The 22,404-nt window shown below is 63.8% G+C and overlaps 3 protein-coding genes across 3 annotated transcripts in view; 2 read left to right on the top strand and 1 right to left on the bottom strand.

Annotated features, from left to right (window-relative positions):
- Positions 1-22,404, top strand: part of LOC311164517 (neurexin-2-like) — a gene marked incomplete at both ends in the record, with an annotated part of 201,582 nt that overhangs the window by 42,975 nt on the left and 136,203 nt on the right.
- Positions 18-18,230, top strand: LOC311164514 (glycogen phosphorylase, muscle form-like; the record flags this gene model as incomplete). Its single annotated transcript, XM_084224004.1, is given in 19 exon segments — positions 18-119; positions 121-132; positions 1,047-1,085; positions 1,091-1,177; positions 2,756-2,867; positions 3,567-3,649; positions 4,874-5,017; positions 5,093-5,185; positions 5,401-5,547; positions 7,099-7,262; positions 8,899-9,013; positions 9,964-10,065; positions 10,319-10,466; positions 11,591-11,649; positions 12,114-12,255; positions 15,377-15,584; positions 17,130-17,264; positions 17,450-17,516; positions 17,958-18,230. Coding segments are annotated over 19 exon segments (2,112 nt in total). The 3' UTR covers positions 18,111-18,230.
- Positions 22,047-22,404, bottom strand: part of LOC311164513 (neutral alpha-glucosidase AB-like) — a gene marked incomplete at its 3' end in the record, with an annotated part of 30,457 nt that continues 30,099 nt past the window's right edge. Inside the window, 1 exon segment of the mRNA XM_084224003.1 lies at positions 22,047-22,319. Coding sequence (XP_084080129.1) covers positions 22,047-22,319 — 273 coding nt within the window.

Below are 22,404 nucleotides of genomic sequence, written 5' to 3'. Positions count from 1 at the left end.
GTCCCCACCCTGTCCCCATGTCCCCAGCCTGTTTCCTGGACTCCATGGCCACCCTGGGTCTCGCCGCCTACGGTTACGGGATCCGCTACGAGTTCGGCATCTTCAACCAGCGCATCGCGGGGGGGGTGGCAGGTGAGGGGGATCCTGGGGGGGGGGGGGACAGGTGAGGGGAGGGGATCCTGGGGTGGGGGCAGGTGAGGGGAGGGGTCCTGGGGTGGGGACAGGTGCGGGGGGGGATCCTGGGGTGTGGGAGGGGTCCTGGGGTGGGGGCAGGTGCGGGGAGGGGCGTCCTGGGGTGTGGGGAGGGGTCCTGGGGGTGGCAGATGCGGGGGAGGGGTCCTGGGGTGTGGGGAGGGGTCCTGGGGGTGGCAGATGCGGGGGAGGGGTCCTGGGGTGTGGGGAGGGGTCCTGGGGGTGGCAGATGCGGGGGAGGGGTCCTGGGGTGTGGGGAGGGTCCCCTGGGGGGAGGCAGGGTGCGGGGGGGGGTCCTGGAGTATGGGGAGGGTCCTCGGGATGGCGGCAGGTGCGGGGAGGGGCGTCCTGGGATGTGGGGAGGGGTCCTGGGGGTGGCAGATGCGGGGGAGGGGTCCTGGGGTGTGGGGAGGGGTCCCCCGGGAGCGGGGCAGGTGCGGGGGAGGGGATCCTGGGGTGCAGGGAGGGTCCCCAAGGGGGCAGCAGGTGCGGGGAGGGGTCCTGGAGTGTGGGGAGGGTCTCCGAGGGGGTGGCAGGTGCGGGGGGGGGATCCTGGTGGGGGGCGTGTCCTGGTGACCCCCGGGGGTCACCAAGTCCCCCTGGGGATTTTTTGGGGGGGGGGGGGCGGCGCTTTTGGGGTTCCCTCCCTGTTGATGAGAAGAACAACGAGGGGAGGGGGCTCTGGGTGGGTTTTGAGGGGGGTCTCTGGGTGGGTTTTGAGGGGGGTCTCTGGGTGGGTTTTTGAGGGGGGGTCTCTGGGTGGGTTTTGAGGGGGGGTCTCTGGGTGGGTTTTGAGGGGGGGTCTCTGGGTGGGTTTTGAGGGGGGGTCTCAGGTGTCGCGGCCCCCCCCCCAGGTGGAGGAGGCCGATGATTGGCTGCGCTACGGGAACCCCTGGAGAAGGCGCGGCCCGAGTACACGATCCCGGTGCGGTTCTACGGGCGCGTGGAGCACGGCCCCGAGGGAGCCCGGTGGCTGGACACGCAGGTGAGGGCACAGGTGGGGCACAGGTGACACTTACAGGTGTGTGAGGGGACAGGGAGCACGGCCCCGAGGGCGCCCGGTGGCTGGACACGCAGGTGAGGGCACAGGTGACACACACAGGTGTGTGAGGGGACAGGGAGCACGGCCCCGAGGGCGCCCGGTGGCTGGACACGCAGGTGAGGGCACAGGTGACACACACAGGTGTGTGAGGGGACAGGGAGCACAGCCCGAGGGCGCCCGGTGGCTGGACACGCAGGTGAGGGCACAGGTGGGGCACAGGTGACACTTACAGGTGTGTGAGGGGACAGAGCAGGTGGCTTGACACGCAGGTGAGGGCACGGGGGGGGCACAGATGGGCACGGGGGGGGGCACAGGTGACACTTACAGGTGTGTGAGGGGACAGGGAGCACGGCCCCGAGGGAGCCCGGTGGCTGGACACGCAGGTGAGGGCACAGGTGGGGCACAGGTGGGCACAGGGAGGGGCACAGGTGGGCACAGGTGACACTTACAGGTGTGTGAGGGGGACAGGGAGCACGGGCCTGAGGGAGCCCGGTGGTTGGACACACAGGTGAGGGCACGGGGGGGGCACAGGTGGGCACGGGGGTGGCACAGGTGACACTTACAGGTGTGTGAGGGGACAGAGCAGGTGGCCAGACACGCAGGTGAGGGCGATGCGGGGGTGCTGAGGTGTCAGGGGGCTTTGTGCAGGTGTCATGCAGGTGTCACAGGGGTGTCACATGGGTGTCACATGGGTGTCACACACACACACACACAGAGGTGTCACACAGGTGTCACACGGGTGTCACACAGGTGTCACAGACACAGAGGTGTCACACAGGTGTCACACACACACACACAGAGGTGTCATGCAGGTGTCACACAGGTGTCACACACACACACACACAGAGGTGTCACTCAGGTGTCACACAGGTGTCACACGGGTGTCACACACACACACAGAGGTGTCACACAGGTGTCACACACACACACACAGAGGTGTCACTCAGGTGTCACACAGGTGTCACACACACACACACACACACAGAGATGTCACACAGGTGTCACACACACACACACAGAGGTGTCACACAGGTGTCACTCAGGTGTCACACAGGTGTCACACACACAGGTGTCACACAGGTGTCACACAGGTGTCACTCAGGTGTCACACAGGTGTCACACACACACACACACACAGAGATGTCACACAGGTGTCACACACACACACACAGAGGTGTCACACAGGTGTCACTCAGGTGTCACACAGGTGTCACACACACACACACACAGAGGTGTCACACAGGTGTCACACACACACACACACACAGAGGTGTCACTCAGGTGTCACTCAGGTGTCACACAGGTGTCACACACACACACACACACACAGGTGTCACACAGGTGTCACACACACACACAGGTGTCACACAGGTGTCACACAGGTGTCACTCAGGTGTCACGCAGGTGTCACACACACACACACAGAGATGTCACACCCTGACCCACACCTGAGCCCAGGTGAGGATGTGCCGAGGTGCAGGGGTGGGGGGGATCCCTTGCACACGCGTGTGTCCCCCGCAGGTGGTGCTGGCCCTGCCCTATGACACACCTGTGCCCGGCTACCGCAACAACACCGTCAACACGCTGCGCCTGTGGTCGGCCCGCGCCCCCAACGACTTCAACCTCAAGGACTGTGAGTGCCCCGACCCCAAAGCAGCCCCGAATCCCCCCCGAGCCCCAAATCCACCCCTGGCATCCCAAAATCCACCCTGAACCTCAAACCCACCCCCAAAGCCCCAAATCCACCCCCCGAATCCACCCCCGGCACCCCAAAATCCACCCTGAACCTCAAACCCACCCCCAAGCACCAAAATCCACTCCCAAATCCCACCCTGAACCCCAAAATCCATCTTGAAGTCCAAAATCCACCCCCAAATTCCCACCCCAAACCCCAAATCCACCCTGAATCCCAAATCCTTCCCAAACCCCAAATCCACCCTGGACCCCAAATCCTTCCCAAACCCCAAATCCACCCTGAACCCCAAATCCACCCTGAACCCCAAATCCTTCCCAAACCCCAAATCCTTCCCCAAACCCCAAATCCACCCTGAACCCCAAACCCACCCTGAACCCCAAACCCACCCCTGAACCCCAAATCCACCCTGAACCCCAAACCCACCCCCTGAACCCCAAATCCACCCTGAACCCCAAACCCACCCTGAACCCCACACCCACCCCCTGAACCCCAAACCCACCCTGAACCCCAAACCTATCCTGAACCCCAAACCCACCCTGAACCCCAAACCCACCCTGAACCCCACACCCACCCCCTGAACCCCAAACCCATTCCCTGAACCCCAAACCCACCCCCTGAGCCGCTCTGTCCCCCCAGTCAATGTCGGGGGGTACGTCCAGGCCGTGCTGGACCGAAACCTGGCCGAGAACATCTCCCGAGTGCTGTACCCCAATGACAACGTGAGAATTGGGGGGATCCGGGGGGTCCTGGGGGGGTCCGGGGGGTCCTGGGGGGGTCTGGGGGGGCTGGGACCCCCAAACCTGGCCGAGAACATCTCCCGAGTGCTGTACCCCAATGATAACGTGAGAAATGGGGGGATCCGGGGGGTCCTGGGGGGGTCTGGGGGGGTTGCGAATCCCGGGGGAGCACTGGGACCCCCAAACCTGGCCCAGAACATCTCCCGAGTGCTGTACCCCAATGATAACGTGAGAAATGGGGGGATCCGGGGGGTCCTGGGGGTCCTGGGGGGGTCTGGGGGGGTCCTGGGGGGGCTGGGACCCCCAAACCTGGCCGAGAACATCTCCCGAGTGCTGTACCCCAATGACAACGTGAGAATTGGGGGGATCCGGGGGGTCCTGGGGGGGTCTGGGGGGTCCTGGGGGGGTCTGGGGGGGCTGGGAATCCCGGGGGAGCACTGGGACCCCCAAACCTGGCCGAGAACATCTCCCGAGTGCTGTACCCCAATGATAACGTGAGAATTGGGGGGATCCGGGGGGTGCGGGGGGGGTCTGGGGGGGTCTGGGGGGGTCTGGGGGGGCTGGGAATCCCGGGGGAGCACTGGGACCCCCAAACCTGGCCCAGAACATCTCCCGAGTGCTGTACCCCAACGATAACGTGAGAAATGGGGGGATCCGGGGGGTCCTGGGGGGGTCTGGGGGGGCTGGGACCCCCAAACCTGGCCCAGAACATCTCCCGAGTGCTGTACCCCAATGATAACGTGAGAATTGGGGGGGTCTGGGGGGTGTCTGGGAGGGGTCTGAGAACACCAGGTGACCCCCAAACCAGCCGGAGAACATCAAAAACACCCCAAAAATAACACGGGGGGGGTTCCTGGGGATCCCTGGGGGGGAGTCTCAAGGGGGGGCACCCCCAGTTTTTCGAAGGGAAGGGGTTTGGGGGGGCTGTTTGGGGGTCTCACGGAGGGCACACCCCCAGTTTTTCGAAGGGAAGGGGTTTGGGGGGGCTGTTTGGGGGTCTCACGGTGGGCGCACCCCCAGTTTTCTGAAGCAGGAGGGGTTTGGGGGAGCTGTTTGGGGGTCTCACGGAGAGGGCACCCCCAGTTTTCCGAAGGGAAGGGGTTTGGGGGGGCTGTTTGGGGGTCTCACGGAGAGGGCACCCCCAGTTTTTCGAAGGGAAGGGGTTTGGGGGGGCTGTTTGGGGGTCTCACGGTGGGGCCCCCCCAGTTTTTCGAGGGCAAGGAGCTGCGGCTGAAGCAGGAATATTTCGTGGTGGCGGCCACGCTCCACGACATCGTCCGGCGCTTCAAATCCGCCAAATTCGGCAGCCGCGACCCCGTCCGGAAATCCTTCGAGAGCTTCCCCGACAAGGTGAACCCCGAATCCCCAGGGGGGACCCCCAAAACCCCCTCCGCGACCCCCCCTGACCCCTCCCCGGCCGTGCAGGTGGCGATCCAGCTGAACGACACCCACCCCTCGCTGGCCATCCCGGAGCTGATGAGGATCCTGGTGGACGAGGAGCGCCTGGGATGGGACCAGGTGGGCTCGGGGGGGTGGAGGGGGCACATCACGACCCTCCCCCCCCAAAAACGGTGGGGGGGATCCCCAAAATCCTCCCTCTCCCCTCCTCAGCGAGCTCCGCGTTCTGTGCGGTTGGAGCGGGAGCGGGAGCGGGAGCGGGGGGTGGTCGCGGGGGGTGGTCCCGGGGGGCAGCGGGGTCACTCCGGGGGTGTCCCCCGGTGTCCCCTCACCAGGCGTGGGACATCACGGTGCGCACCTGCGCCTACACGAACCACACGGTGCTGCCCGAGGCGCTGGAGCGCTGGCCCGTTCACCTGCTGGAGTCGCTGCTGCCGCGGCACCTGCAGCTCATCTACGAGATCAACCAGCGCTTCCTCGACGTGAGCTGGGGGGGGCAAAATGGGGGGGATCCAGGGGGTCCTGAGGGGTGGGGAACCCCCGGGTTTGGGGACAGAGAGAGCGCGGATAGGCGGGAGGGTTGGGGACAACGCGGGGGACACCTGGGGGACACCAGGAGGGCACCTGGGGGACACCAGGAGGGCACCTGGGGGGAGATTCCTGCGTGGTTTGGGGGTGGGGGGGGGGATCCGGGGGGGGTCCCCCAACAGTCTGTGTGCGCCCCCCCCCGCCCTCCTCCAGCAGGGTGATTTTTGGGGGTGTCTCGGGGGGGTTTCTGGGGGTCTGGTGACTCTGCGGTGGCACTGGGGGGGTCACCGTGGTGGCCCTGGGGGTGTTCCTGGAGGGAACTCTGGGGGTCTGGTGGCCCTGGGGGGACACTGGGGGGTCTCTGGGGGTTTGGTGTCCCTGGGGGGTCTCTGGGGGTCTGGTGGTCATGGGGGTGACATTGGTGGGGTCACTGTGGTGTCCCTGGGGGGGGTCCCAGGGGTTCCAAAGTCCCTGGGGGTGTCCCTGGAGGGAACTCTGGGGGTCTGGTGGCCCTGGGGGGGACACTGGGGGGTCTCTGGGGGTCTGGTGGTCGTGGGGGGGGTCCCAGGGATTCCGATGTCCCTGAGGGGGGGGTCCCAGGGGTTCTGATGTCCCTGGGGGTGTCCCTGGGGGGGGTCTCTGGGGGTTTGGTGTCCCTGGGGGGGTCACTGTGGTGTCCCTGGGGGGGGTCTCAGGGGTTCACGATGTCCCTGGGGGGGGGGTCCCAGGAGTTCTGATCTCCCTGGGGGTGTCCCTGGGGGGGGTCTCTGGGGGTTTGGTGTCCCTGGGGGGGTCCCAGGGGTTCTGATGTCCCTGGGAGGGGTCCCAGGGGTTCCAATGTCCCTGAGGAGGGGTCCCAGGGGTTCCAATGACCCTGAGGGGGGGTCCCAGGAGTTCTGATGTCCCTGGGGGTGTCCCTGGGGGGGGTCTCTGGGGGTTTGGTGTCCCTGGGGTTGTTCCTGGAGGGGTCCCAGGGGTTCCGACGTCCCTGAGGGGGGGTCCCGGGTGTTCCGATGTCCCTGAGGGGGGTCCCAGGGTTCTGCTGTCCCTGAGGGGGGTCCCAGGGTTCCGATGTCCCTGGGCGGGGTCCCAGGGGTTCCAATGACCCTGAGGGGGGGTCCCAGGAGTTCTGATCTCCCTGGGGGTGTCCCTGGGGGGGGGTCTCTGGGGGTTTGGTGTCCCTGGGGTTGTTCCTGGGTGGGGTCCCGTGGGTTCCGATGTCCCTGAGGGGGGGTCCCAGGGTTCACGACATCCCTGAGGAGGGGTCTCAGGGATTCCGATGTCCCTGAGGAGGGGGGTGTCGGGGTTCCGATGTCCCTGAGGGGGGGTCCCGGGATTCCGATGTCCCTGAGGGGGGGTCCCAGGGATTCCGATGTCCCTGGGCGGGGTCCCAGGGTTCCGATATCCCTGAGGAGGGGTCTCGGGGTTCTGCTGTCCCTGAGGGGGGTCTCGGGGTTCTGCTGTCCCTGAGGAGGGGTCTCAGGGCCGTCCCCCCGCCCCCCCAGCGCGTGTACGCGCAGTTCCCCGGGGACCTGGAGCGGCTGCGGCGGATGTCGCTGGTGGAGGAGGGCGCGGTCAAGCGCATCAACATGGCGCACCTGTGCATCGTGGGCGCGCACGCCGTCAACGGCGTGGCCGAGATCCACTCCCAGATCCTCAAGGACAGCGTGTACGACCCCCGCCCGGGCCGCCCCGAATCCCCCCGGGCCGCCCCGAATCCCCCCAGATCCCCCCGGATCCCCCCAGATCCCCCCGAATCCCCCCGGGCCGCCCCGAATCCCCCCGGATCCCCCCGGATCCCCCCGAATCCTCCCGGATCCCCCCGAGTCCCCCCGGATCCCCCCAAAGCCCCCCGAATCCTCCCAGACCCCCCCAAAGCCCCCCAGATCCCCCCAACCCCCACGTTCTGCTGTGCCGCCACCCCTGGGGTGGCACCGATCGTGTAGGGCCACCCCCAGCACCCCGAATCTGTCCCTGTCCCCAAATTCCCCCCCTGTCCCCCCAGCACCCCGAATCTGTCCCTGTCCCTGTCCCCAAATTCCCCCCCTGTCTCCCCAGACCCCAAATCCCTCTGGTCCTACCTGGGCCCCGCCCCCCCCAGTGCCCTGTGACCCATCCCTGGGTGTCCCCATGACCCCCCTGTCCCCGTGTCCCCCTGTCGTCCCCACCTTTCCCCCCCAGGTGTCCCCATGTCCCCCACATGTCCCCATGTCCCCCTGGTGTCCCCATCTCCCCCCAGGTGTCCCTGTGTCCCCATGTCCCCGTGTCCCCATGACCCCATGTCCCCCTGTCCCCCTGTCCCCCCCGTGTCCCCCTGGTGTCCTCATCTCCCCCCAGGTGTCCTCATGTCCCCCAGTGTCCCCGTGACCCCCCTGTCCCCCTGGTGTCCCCATCTCCCCCCAGGTGTCCCTGTGTCCCCCACATGTCCCCGTGTCCCCCAGGTGTCCCCGTGTCCCCCCCATGTCCCCATGCCCCCATGTCCCCCATGTCCCTGTGTCCCCCAGGTGTCCCCATGTCCCCCAGGTGTCCCTGTGTCCCCCATGTCCCCGTGTCCCCCCCATGTCCCCATGTCCCCCACATGTCCCCATGTCCCCCACATGTCCCCATGCCCCCCATGTCCCCATGTCCCCCATGTCCTCCACATGTCCCCATGTCCCCATGTCCCCGTGTCCCCCCAGGTGTCCCCATGTCCCCGTGTCCCCCCCATGTCCCCATGTCCCCGTGTCCCCCCCATGTCCCCATGTCCCCGTGTCCCCCCCAGGTGTCCCCATGTCCCCGTGTCCCCCCAGGTGTCCCCATGTCCCCGTGTCCCCCCCATGTCCCCATGTCCCCGTGTCCCCCCCAGGTGTCCCCATGTCCCCGTGTCCCCCCCAGGTGTCCCCATGTCCCCGTGTCCCCCCCATGTCCCCATGTCCCCCACATGTCCCCTGTCCCCCCCAGGTGTCCCCATGTCCCCATGTCCCCCCCATGTCCCCATGTCCCCATGTCCCCTGTCCCCCAGGTGTCCCCATGTCCCCATGTCCCCATGTCCCCATGTCCCCATGTCCCCTGTCCCCCAGGTGTCCCCATGTCCCCATGTCCCCATGTCCCCCACATGTCCCCTGTCCCCCCCATGTCCCCATGTCCCCCCCATGTCCCCCATGTCCCCATGTCCCCGTGTCCCCCCAGGTGTCCCCATGTCCCCGTGTCCCCCCCATGTCCCCATGTCCCCCACATGTCCCCTGTCCCCCCCATGTCCCCATGTCCCCCACATGTCCCCTGTCCCCCAGGTGTCCCCATGTCCCCCCATGTCCCCTGCCCCCCAGGTTTAAGGATTTCTACCAGCTGGAGCCCCACAAGTTCCAGAACAAAACCAACGGCATCACCCCGCGGCGCTGGCTGGTGATGTGCAACCCCGGCCTGGCCGAGGTCATCGCGCAGGTGCGCTCACCTGGCCGGGCTGGGCCGGACTGGGATGGACTGGGATGGACTGGGATGGACGGGGACGGACTGGGATGGACTGGGACGGACTGGGATGGACTGGGATGGACTGGGGCTCACCTGGGCCGGGCTGGGACGGACTGGGATGGACTGGGACGGACTGGGATGGACTGGGATTGGACTGGGACGGACTGGGACGGACTGGGATGGACTGGGATGGACTGGGATGGACTGGGACAGACTGGGATGGACTGGGATGGACTGGGACGGACTGGGATAGACTGGGATGGACTGGGATAGACTGGGATAGACTGGGACGGACTGGGACGGACTGGGATGGACTGGGATAACCTGGGACTGACTGGGACGGACTGGGATGGACTGGGACGGACTGGGACAAACTGGGACAAACTGGGACAGACTGGGATAACCTGGGGCTCACCTGGGACAGACTGGGACAGACTGGGATAACCTGGGACAGACTGGGACAGACTGGGGCTCACCTGGGCCAGCCTGGGCCGGACTGGGACAGACTGGGACAGACTGGGGCTCACCTGGGCCAGCCTGGGCCGGACTGGGACAGACTGGGACAGACTGGGCTCACCTGGGCCGGACTGGGATAACCTGGGGCTCACCTGTGCTCACCTGGGCCTCACCTGGGGCTCATCTGGATCTCACCTGCACTCACCTGCACTCACCTGTGCTCACTTGTGCTCACCTGGGCTCACCTGCTCTCACCTGTTCTCACCTGTGCTCACCTGCGCTCACCTGCACTCACCTGTGCTCACCTGTTCTCACCTACTCTCACCTGCACTCACCTGGATCTCACCTGTGCTCACCTGTGCTCTCACCTGTGCTCACCTGCACTCACCTGTGATCACCTGTACTCACCTGTGCACTCACCTGTGCTCTCACCTGTGCTCACCTGCTGCTCTCCCCTCCCTCTCCAGCGCATCGGGGAGGATTTCGTGTCCGACCTGGATCAGCTGCGGCGCCTCCGCGACTTCGTGGACGACGAGAGCTTCATCCGGGACGTGGCCAACGTCAAACAGGTACGGGGGGCTGGGGGGGGGTCCCGGGGGTCCCGGGGGGCTGGGGGGGTCCATGGGAGGGGTCCCAAGGGGCTCCGGGGGGGTCTCATCCGCCCCTCCCCCCTCTCAGGTGATCGAGGTGACGCTCAGAGCTCACCTGGAGCAGGTGTGGGGGGTGCGGCCGGAGCCGCTCCAGGGAGGGGGGGAGAGCTCGGGGGGGACTCTGGGGGTCCCGGCGGCGCCCCCAGCCCCATTTTGCCCCCCGGAATGGCAGGAGAACAAGGTGAAGTTCGCGGCGTACCTGGAGAAGGTGTCGGGGGTGCGGGTGAACCCCGCCTCGCTCTTCGACGTGCAGGTGAAGAGGATCCACGAGTACAAGCGGCAGCTGCTCAACTGCCTGCACGTCATCACCCTCTACAACCGTGAGTGGGGGTCCCCAAAACCCCCCGGACCCCTCCCCATTCGGGGTGACCCCCCCAAAATCCCCCAACCCCCCAAAACCCCAAAATCCCCCAAATCCCCCAAAATCCCCCAAAACCCCTGAGAAAACCCGTGCTGGGACCCCCCAATTCCTGCCCGTCATCACCCTCTACAACCGTGAGTGGGGGTCCCCAAAATCCCCCCGACCCCTCCTCATTCGGGGAGACCCCCCAAAATCCCCCAAAATCCCCCAACCCCCCAAAATCCCTCAAAACCCTTGAGAAACCCGCACTGGGACCCCCCCAGGATCCCCCAATTCCCGCACGTCATCACCCTCCACAACCGTGAGTGGGGGTCCCCAAAACCCCCCGGACCTCTCCTCATTCGGGGAGACCCCCCAAATCCTCCAACACCCCAAAATCCCCCAAAATCCCCAAATCCCCCAAAATCCCCCAAAACCCCTGAGAAAACCCGTGCTGGGACCCCCCAATTCCTGCCCGTCATCACCCTCTACAACCGTGAGTGGGGGTCCCCAAAACCCCCCGGACCCCTCCCCATTTGGGGTGACCCCCCAAAATCCCCCAAATCCCCCAAAATCCCCCAAAACCCCCAAAATCCCCCAAAATCCCTGAGAAAACCCACTCTGGGACCCCCCCAGGATCCCCCAATTCCCGCACGTCATCACCCTCCACAACCGTGAGTGGGGGTCCCCAAAACCCCCCGGACCCCTCCCCACTTGGGGAGACCCCCCAAAATCCTCCAACACCCCAAAATCCCCCCAAAATCCCAAAATCCCAGAGAAAACCCACACTGGGACCCCCCCAGGAACCCCCAATTCCTGCACGTCATCACCCTCTACAGCCGTGAGTGGGGGTCCCCAAAATTCCCCTGGACCCCTCCCCATTCGGGGTGACCCCCCAAATCCCCCAACACCCCAAAACCCCCTTAATCCCCCTGGGACTCCCCCAAAATCCCCCTGGGACCCCCCAAAACCCCATAACCGCCCCCCCCACCATGTACAGCCCCCCTGGACCCCCCAAACCCCTCGGGGACCCCTCCCCAATTTTGGGGGGGGTCTCCCTTGACTCGTGCCCCCCCCATTTTGGGGTCCCCCCCCCAATTTCAGGGATCAAGAAGGACCCCGGGAAACCTTTCGTGCCCCGAACCGTCATGATCGGGGGCAAGGTCAGGGGGGCTCGGGGTTTTGGGGGGTTTTGGGGTTTTTATTTGGGGTTTTTGGGGGTTTTGGGGGTTTGGGGGATTCAGGGATTTGGGGATTTTGGAGTTTTTGTGATTTTGGGGTTTTGGGATTTGGGTTTTGTGATTTTGGGGTTTTGGGATTGGGGGTTTTGGGGATTTTGGAGTTTTTGGGGTTTGGGGGTTTGGGGGTTTAGGGTCTTTGGGGGTTTTGGGGTTTGGCCATTTGGCATTTTGGAGTTTTGGGGTTTTGTGATTTGGGCATTTGGATTTTTTGGGGTTTCAGGGAACTTTCAGTGGCTCTGAGTGGGAATTTGAGGGGTTCCTAAGGGGGCTCCATTTGGGTTTGGGGTGTCGGGGGGGATTCCTGGTGGGTGCCAGAGCTCTGTGTGTATGTGGGGGGTCCCTGTGGGGTTTTTGGGGTCTCTGAGCGTTTTTGGGGTATCCCCCAGGCCGCCCCCGGGTACCACATGGCCAAGATGATCATCAGGCTGGTGACGGCCATCGGGGACGTGGTCAACAACGACCCGGCCGTGGGCGACCGGCTGCGGGTGCTGTTCCTGGAGAACTACCGGGTCTCGCTGGCCGAGAAGGGTGGGCACCCCAAAAAACCCCCCTGAACCCCAAAATCCTCCATTAACCTGCCCTGAAATCCCCTGAACTCACCCCGAAATCCCCAACCTCCCTGCGGGTGCTGTTCCTGGAGAACCACCGGGTCCCGCTGGCCGAGAAGGGTGGGCACCCCAAAAAAACCCCAAAAAACCCTCCTGAACCCCAAAAAAACCTCCTGAACCCCAAAACCCTCCATTAACCCACCCCAAATCCCCCTGAACCCACCCCAAAATCCCCAACCTCCCTGCGGGTGCTGTTCCTGGAGAACCACCGGCTCTCGCTGGCTGAGAAGGGTGGGCACCCCAAAAAACCCCAAAAAACCCCCTGAACCCCAAAACCTCCATTAACCTGCCCTGAAATCCCCTGAACTCACCCCAAAATCCCCAATTCCCCCTGCGGGTGCTGTTCCCGGAGAACCACCGGCTCTTGCTGGCTGAGAAGGGTGGGCACCCCAAAAACCCCCCTGAACCCCAAAAAACCCCTCCTGAACCCAAAAACCCCCCTGAACCCCAAACCCCTCCGTTAACCTGCCCTGAAATCCCCTGAACTCACCCCAAAATCCCCAACCTCCCTGCGGGTGCTGTTCCTGGAGAACTACTGGGTCTCGCTGGCCGAGAAGGGTGGGCACCCCAAAAAAAACCCCAAAAAAAACCCCTGAACCCCAAAAAAACCTCTTGAACCCCAAAACCCTCCGTTAACCCACCCCAAATCCCCCTGAACCCACCCCGAAATCCCCAACCTCCCTGCGGGTGCTGTTCCTGGAGAACCACCAGGTCTCGCTGGCTGAGAAGGGTGGGCACCCCAAAAAAACCCCAAAAAACCCTTCCTGAACCCCAAAAAAAACCCCTGAACCCCAAAAACCCCTCCTGAACCCCAAAATCCTCCATTAACCTGCCCTGAAATCCCCTGAACTCACCCCAAAATCCCCAATACCCCCTGCAAGGTCACCGGTATCCCCCGATATCGCTTCAGTGTCACCAAATATCCCGATTATCACCTGATGTCGCCCCAATATAAGCCCGATATCACCCCAATATCCCCCAATATCCCTCAATATCCCCAATATCACCCCAATATCCTCTGATATCACCCCAATATCACCCCAATATCACCGAATATCCCCCAATATCACCTGATATCCCCCAATATCACCCCAATATCATCCAGTATCACCCCAATATCCTCTGATATCACCCCAATATCACCCCAATATCACCTGATATCCCCCAATATCACCCCAATATCATCCAGTATCACCCCAATATCCCCCGATATCACCCCAATATCCCTCAATATCCCCAATATCCCCTGATATCCCCCAATATCACCCAAATATCCCCTGATATCACCCCAATATCCTCTGATATCACCCCAATATCCTCTGATATCACCCCAATATCACCCCAATATCACCCCAATATCACCGAATATCCCCCAATATCACCTGATATCACCCCAATATCACCCCAATATCATCCAGTATCACCCCAATATCCCCCAATATAACCCCAATATCCCCCAATATCACCCCAATATCCCCCAATATCACACCAATACACCCCAATATCATCCGGTATCACCCTGATATCCCCCAATATAACCCCAATACATCCCAATATTCCCCGTTATCCCCCAATATAACCCAAATATCGCCCGATATCTCCCGATATAACCCAAATATCCCCCAATATCCCCCAATATAACCTTGATATCCCCCAATATAACCCTGATATCCTCTGATATCCTCCAATATCCCCCGATATCCCCCAATATAACCCAAATATCCCCCAATATCCCCCAATATAACCTCGATATCCCCCAATGTAACCCTGATATCATCTGATATCCTCTGATATCCCCCCGATATCCCCCAATATAACCCAAATATCCCTCGATATCCCCCGATATCCCCCAATATCCCCCAATATAACCCAAATATCCCCTGATATCCCCCAATATAACCCAAATATCCCTTGATATCCCCAATATAACCCAAATATCCCCTGATATCCCCAATATAACCCAAATATCCCCTGATATCCCCAATATAACCCAAATATCCCCTGATATCCCCAATATAACCCAAATATCCCCTGATATCCCCAATATAACCCAAATATCCCCTGATATCCCCCAATATCCCCCAATATAACCCAGATATCCCCCAATATCCCCCAATATAACCTCGATATCCCCCAATGTAACCCTGATATCCTCTGATATCCCCCCGATATCCCCCAATATAACCCAAATATCCCCCAATATCCCCCGATATCCCCCAATATAACCCAAATATCCCCTGATATACCCCGATATCCCCCAATATAACCTCAATATCCCCCAATATAACCCTGATATCCTCTGATATCCTCCAATATCCCCCGATATCCCCCAATATAACCCAAATATCCCCTGATATCCCCCAATATCCCCCAATATAACCTCAATATCCCCCAATGTAACCCTGATATCATCTGATATCCTCTGATATCCCCCCGATATCCCCCAATATAACCCAAATATCCCCCAATATCCCCCGATATCCCCCAATATAACCCAAATATCCCCTGATATCCCCCAATATCCCCCAATATAACCTCAATATCCCCCAATATAACCCTGATATCCTCTGATATCCTCCAATATCCCCCGATATCCCCCAATATCCCCCAATATAACCCAAATATCCCCTGATATACCCCGATATCCCCCAATATAACCCAGATATCCTCCGATATCCCCCAATATAACCTCAATATCCCCCAATTTAACCCCGATATCCCCCAATATCCCCCAATATAACCTCGATATCCCCCAATATAACCTCGATACCCCCCAATATCCCCCAATATCGCGCAATATAACCCCGATATCCGCCGATATAACCCCGATATCCCCCAATATCCCCCAATATCGCACGATATAACCCCAATATCCCCCGATATAACCTCGATACCCCCCAATATCCCCCAATATCGCACGATATAACCCCGATATCCCCCGATATCCCCCAATACCCCCCAATATCGCGCGATATCCCCCCGATACCCCCCGCTATCCCCCTCTCCGGCCCCGCTGACCCCTCGGCCGGCGCCCCCCGCAGTGATCCCGGCCGCGGACCTGTCGGAGCAGATCTCCACGGCGGGCACGGAGGCCTCGGGCACCGGGAACATGAAGTTCATGCTGAACGGGGCGCTGACCATCGGCACCATGGACGGCGCCAACGTGGAGATGGCCGAGGAGGCGGGCGAGGAGAATCTCTTCATCTTCGGCATGAGGGTGCCCGACGTCGAGGCGCTCGACAGGAAGGGGTGGGGGTCTGGGGGGGATCCCGCTGAGCCCACAGGGTGACCCCTGCAGAGTGGGCACTGCATAGAGTGACCACTGCAGAGTGACCACCCTGTGTCACAGAGTGACCCCTGCAGAGTGGGCACTGCATAGAGTGACCACTGCAGAGTGGGTACTGCAGAGTGACCACTGCATAGAGTGACCCCTGCAGAGTGGGTACTGCAGAGTGACCACTGCATAGAGTGACCACTGCAGAGTGACCACCCTGTGGCACAGAGTGACCCCTGCAGAGTGACCACTGCATAGAGTGACCCCTGCAGAGTGGGTACTGCAGAGTGACCCCTGCATAGAGTGACCACTGCAGAGTGACCCCTGCAGAGTGGGCACTGCAGAGTGACCACTGCAGTGACCCCTGCACAGAGTGACCACCCCATGGCACAGAGTGGGCACTGCACAGACTGGGCACTCCATGCCACTCACTGACCACCCCATGGTGACCCACTGACCACCCCGTGGCACAGAGTGACCACTGCACAGAGTGGGCACTGCACAGAGTGGGCACTGCACAGAGTGACCACTGCACAGAGTGACCACTGCACAGAGTGGGCACTGCACAGAGTGACCCCTGCAGAGTGACCACTGCACAGAGTGACCACTGCACAGAGTGGGCACTGCACAGAGTGACCCCTGCAGAGTGACCCCTGCAGAGTGACCACCCCGTGGCACAGAGTGACCACTGCATAGAGTGGGCACTGCACAGAGTGGTCACTCCATGGTACCCACTGACCACCCCATAGCACCTACTGACCACTCCATGGTGACCCACTGACCACTCCATGCCACTCACTGACCACCCCATGGTGACCCACTGACCACTCCATGGCACCCACTGACCACCCCATAGCACCCAGTGACCACTCCATGCCACCCAATGACCACCCCATAAGCACCCACTGACCACTCCATGCCACTCACTGACCACCCCATGGTGACCCACTGACCACCCCGTGGCACAGAGTGACCACTGCATAGAGTGGGCACTGCACGGAGTGACCACTGCAGAGTGACCACCCTGTGGCACAGAGTGGCCACTCCATGGCACCCACTGACCACTCCATGGTGACCCACTGACCACCCCATGCCACCTACTGACCACTCCATGACACAAAGTGACCACCCCATAGGACCCACTGACCCGTCCAGGACCCCCCAAAACCTCCCCCAAACCCCCCCAAAACCCCCCCAAAACCCTTCAGGACCCCCCCAAGACCCCCCAACCCTCCCCCCCAAACATCCTCATAACCCCCCAAGACCCCCTAAAATCTCCCCAAACCCCCCCAAACCCTCCCCAACCCCCCCCCGGACCCCCCCAAACCCTCCCCAAAACGCCCCCGGATCCCCCCAAACCCTCCCCAAAACCCCCCGGACCCCCCCAAACCCTCCCCAAAACCCCCCAAAACCCCCCCGGATCCCCCCAAACCCTCCCCAAAACCCCCCAAAACCTCCCGGACCCTCCCAAAGCCTCCCCAAACCCCCCGGACCCCCCCAAACGCCCCCTGCCCCCCCAGGTACCGGGCTCAGGAGTTCTACGACCGCCTGCCCGAGCTCCGCCAGGCCGTGGACCAGCTCAGCTCCGGCTTCTTCAGCCCCCGGCAGCCTGACCTGTTCCGCGACATCGTCAACATGCTGATGAATCACGACAGGTCGCGACAGGAGCCCTGCGGGGGGGGGAATCGCGATAGGGGGGGCGGGGTGGGGAGGGGAGGGGAGGGGGCGGCGCGGTGGAGATGGGCAGGGAGGGGTTGATGGGGATGTCGGGGTTTATATCGCGATAGAGGGGGGGGTCACAGACACCGTGACCCCCCCTCCCATTCCCTCCCCCCCCCAGGTTTAAGGTGTTCGCGGATTACGAGGCCTACGTGAAGTGCCAGGAGAAAGTCAGCGCCCTCTACAAGGTGGGGACCCCTCCTCAAAAAGGACCCCCCCCCTCAAAAAACACCCCCTGAGTGACCCCCAAAGAGACACGACCCCCCCCCCCCAAAAACGGGACCCCCCCAAAAGGGACCCCCGAAATGACAACACCCAACGGGACCCTCCCCAAAAGCCCCGTGAGGTTTCAGGGGGTCCCCAAAACCCGGGGGGGGCCCAGAGGGGTTGGGGGGGTCGCTAAACCCAACGGGGGGGGTCCCCAAAATCCCACGAGGAGGAAAGGGGGGGCACTGAGGGGGTCCCCAAGTGTTCGGGGCGGGGGGACCCCAAAACCTCCTGGGGACACACGTGGGGGGAAGGGCGGGGGGGGGGACACGGCGGTCAGGAGGTGTCTGGGAGAGAACGGGCGGGGGTCTGGGGGTGCGTTTGGGGGTCCCCCGGCCCTGACGCCCCCGGGACACCCCCAGAACCCCCGGGAGTGGACCCGGACCGTGATCCGGAACGTGGCGGCCGCGGGGAAGTTCTCCAGCGACCGGACGATCGCTCAGTACGCGCGGGAGATTTGGGGGTGCGAGCCCAGCCGGCAGCGCATCCCCGCCCCCGACGACCCCCGGGAATAACGGGGACCCCTCCCGGGAACCCCCTCGGACCCCCCCCTTCCCCAGGAACTCCCCCCTCAACAGGGCACCGCGGAATCCCGACCCCAAAATCCCCCAAATTCACCCCAGAGCACCCCCGGGACCCCCAAAATGCCGACACCCCCCGCCCCCCTCAGGACACCCTGCCCCCCACAAATAATAATTGGGGGGGGTCTCCAAACTGTCCCGACCCCCCAGTTCTCGCCCTGCACCCCCAAATCTTCCCCCGGGGACCCCCCGAGATTTGGGGCAGTTTTGGGGCTCGTTTGGTTGGTTTGGATTTGATTTGGGGTGGGGGTCTCCCGTCTCCCTCCACAGCACTCTGGGATTTTGGGGAGGGGGGGGTGAATTGGGGGGTGTCCCCCCAAAAAGGAAGAAACAAAAGAATTAAAGAAAATTAAATGAAAGAAAAAAAAAGAAGAAACGACAGAAATTCTGTGTTTGTCGTGTTGGTTTTTTTGGGGTCGCGGGCGAATTTGGGTAGCCCGGGGGGGTTGGGGGGCTTGAGGAGGGGTCTGGGGGCTTTGGGGTGCTCGGGGTAGGGGGGAATTGGGGGGATCCAGAGGGTCTGGGGGCGCCTTTGTGGCCTCGCCCCCTCCCCAGGGCGGCGCCGTTCTGTTGAACCACAAACCACTTCCCCCACCCCGCCCCACCCAGGAACCCCCAAAACCGCCCGGATCCACCCCAAACCCGGCTCCGCCCCTCCCCATTCCCCTGGGGCACCCCAAAACTTCCCCCCCGACCCCCAAATTCCGGCCCCGCCCCTCGCCCTGTCCGACCCGCCACCGCCGCGGCCGCCGGAGCAGGTGGGGCTGGACCGGGGGGTCCCGGGGGTCCCGGGGGGTCCTGGTGGGGGTCTCGGGGTCGGGGAGGATCGGAGGGAGGTGCGGGAGAGCGCGGGACCCCCCGAGCGTCCCCCAGAACCCCTTCCCAGTGCTCCCAGTGCTCCCAGTGCTCCCAGTTTCTGGGGATAAGCCCACCCCAGTGCTCCCAGTTGCTCCCAGTTGTTCCAGCACCCCGCATTCCAACGCTCCCACTTCCCCTCACGCCGGGGTCCCAGTGCTCCCAGTATCCCCCAGTATCCCCCAGTCCCCCCCAGTGTCCCCCAGTCCCCCCCAGTATCCCCCAGTCCCCCCCAGTCCCTCCCAGTCCCTCCCAGTCCTGGGGCGCTCCGGAACTGGGGCTCCTCAGGAAGCGCCGCTCCCTTATCGGGGTGCGCAGCACCCGGGGTGGGAATTTGGGGGGTCGGGGGGGGGTTTGGGGTCCTCAACCCCCCCAAATTGCCCTAAAGGAGACCCCCAGGACCCTCCAACCCCCAAAGTGGGACCCCCAGACCCCTCCCAGCCCCCCCAGGACCCTCCAGCCCCCAAAGTGGGACCCCCAGACCCCTCCCAGCTCCCCCAAATCCCCCCCAACGGGACCCTCAGGACTTGGGGATCCCCCCCAGCTCCGCTTTGGGGGGGTCCTGGCCGGTCTCCGGTGCTGACCCCACCCCAAACTCGCTCCCCCAGTTTTGGGGTCCCACCATGAGCAGCTCCCTGGACCTGGACCGAGCCCCCACCCTGGACGAGCTCCTGCGGGGCTGCGTCGATGCCTTCGGTGGGGAGAAAGGGGGGGGGGGACACCCCGATTTTGGGGGGTCCGGGGGTTTGGGGGAGTCCCTGAGCTCTGGGGGGGAGTCTGGGCTTTGGGGAACCCCTCGGATTCTGGGGGGGACCTGAAGTTTTGGGGGGTCTTGGGTTTGGTGGGGCTGGGGGGGATTTGGGGGGATGGGGGGAGGATTTGGGGGGATTTGGGGGGCCCTGGGGAGGATTTGGGGATCTGGGGGGCGAATTTGGGGTTTCGGGGGGTTCAGAGTTCTGAGGTGTCCCTAAAGTCTGGGGAGCTCCGGAGGGGAGGGGTTGGTGTTTTGGGGGGGTTTTGGGGGTCTCAGGGAGGGTTTTGGGGACGGGGGGGGTCTCTCTGTTTTTGGGGTGACCCCCCCGCCCCCCCCCCAGACGCGCAGGGGAAGGTTCGGGACCCCCAACTCGTCCGACTCTTCCTGGCCACGCACCCCTGGTACCTGCCCCAGGCCGAGGTGGCCGCGAAGCTGCTGACCCTGTATCCTTGGGACCCCCCAAAACCCCCCAAAACCCCCCCGCGACCCCCCTGGACCCCCCGGGACCCCCAAATCCCGCGGGACCCCCCAAAACTTCCTGGGACTCCCCCCAACCCCCCACCCCCGGTACCTGCCCCGGTCAAGGTGGGCTGGAAGTGCCGAGGTTTTCTCCTTGGGGATCCCCCCGCGACCCCCCAAAACCCCCTGAGACCCCCCCCAGGACACCCCCAAAACCCCCTGGGACACCCCTGAACCCTCAGGACACCCTCAACCCCCCCGGGAGCCCCCCAAAATCCCTTCCATTGACCCCTGAACTGTGGGGGACTCCCTGGAACGCCCCCAACACTCCAGACCCGACCCCTCCCCCAAATCCCAGGGCCCCCCAAACCCCCAGGGCCCCCCCAAACCCCAGGGCCCCCCCAAACCCCCCGCAGGCTCCTTGACCCCCCCGCAGGGTGCAGGAGTCGGGGGGCTCGGCCGAGGGTCCCTCCCTGCGCCTCAAGATCGGCCACTTGGTCCGGTGAGTGACCCCAAAACACCCCGGGACCCCAAAACCGTCCTGGGACCCCAAAAACTCCCCCGGGACCCCAAAACCCCCCGGGACCCCGAAACCGTCTTGGGACCCCGAAACCCCCTGGGACCCCGAAACCGTCCTGGGACCCCGAAACCCCCCGGGACCCCGAAACTTCCTGGGACCCCAAAACCGTCCTGGAACCCCAAAACCATCCTGGGACCCCAAAACCCCCCCGGACCCCAAAACCCCCCGGGACCCCGAAACCTTCCCAGGACCCCGAAACCGTCTTGGGACCCCAAACCCCTCCCCGACCCCAAAACCTTTCTGAGACCCCCAGATACGCTCTGGGGACACCCCCCCCAAACTCCAGGGACCCTCCAAACCCTTCCTGGGGATCCCTTGGGCCCCCCAGATCCCCCTTGGGACCCCCCCAAACCCTTAAGGACCCCCGGACCCTTTCTGGGACCCCCAGATCTGCTTTAGGGCCCCCCAGGTCCCCCTGAGGACCCCCAGATCCCCCTTGGGACCCCCCAAAACGCTTCCTGGGGACCCCTTAGGACCCCCGGACCCTTTCTGGGACCCCCAGACCCCCCTCAAGACCCCCAGACCCTCCTGAGGACCCCCAGATTCCCCTTGAGACCCCCCAAACCCTTCCTGAGGACCCTTTGGGACCCCCACATCCTTTCTGGGACCCCCCCGAGCTTTGGGGTCCCCCCTGAGCCCCCCTTTCCCCTCCCCCCCCCCAGGTACTGGGTCCGGGCGTTCCCGCGGGAGCTCTCGGGGGACCCCCAAGTTTTGGGGCGGCTCCGGGAATTGGGGGCGGCGCTGGGGGGGGACCCCCAAACCCCCCTGGGCCTCGAGAGCCTGTAGGTGAAAAGGGGGGGAGGGGCACGGGGGGGTTTGGGGGGATCCGGGGGGTGGAATGGTGGGGGGAGGGGCACGGGGGGGTTTGGGGGGGTCCGGGGGGGTGGAATGGGGGGGTGGAGGGGCACGGGGGGGTTTGGGGGGGTCCGGGGGGTGGAATGGGGGGGGAGTCACGGGGTTGGGGGGGGGCGGGGGCACAGGGAGGGAAATTTGGGGTGGGGAGGGGGCACGAGGACACTGGGGGGGACAGGGGGACATGTGGGGACACCGGGGGGGCACGGGGGGGCTCGGGGACATGGGGGGACACCGGGAGGGACACCGGGGGGGACAAGGGGACATGGGGGGACACCGGGGGGGGACACGGGGGGGCTCAGGGACATGGGGGGGACACCGGGGGGGGCACGGGGACATGGGGGGACATCGGGGGGGGGCACGGGGGGGCTCAGGGGACATGGGGTGACACCGGGGGGGGTCCAGGTGTGACCTCCCCCCGCGCAGCCCGGAGGAAGGTGACGATGAGGCCGAAGGTGACGATGAGGCCGGAGGTGACAATGGCGGTGGCGCCGGAGGTGTCCCCGGGGGGGGTCCTGCGGGGGGTCCCCCCGGGGGGGTCGTGGCCCCCCCCCGCGCGCGGTTCTCGATGCTTCTGGAGCCGCTGGAGCCGCCCGAGCTGGCGCTGCTGCTGACGCACCTGGAGCACCGCGGGTTCGGGCGGCTGCGCGTGAGTGACCGGGACACACCTGGGGACACCTGGGGACACACCTGGGGACACCTGGGGACACCTGGGGACACACCTGGGG

The sequence above is a fragment of the Fringilla coelebs genome (genome assembly GCF_963513975.1).
Source record: "Fringilla coelebs genome assembly, chromosome: 33".
Taxonomy (NCBI): Eukaryota; Metazoa; Chordata; class Aves; order Passeriformes; family Fringillidae; genus Fringilla; species Fringilla coelebs.
This window is presented reverse-complemented; position numbering and strand designations above follow the sequence as displayed.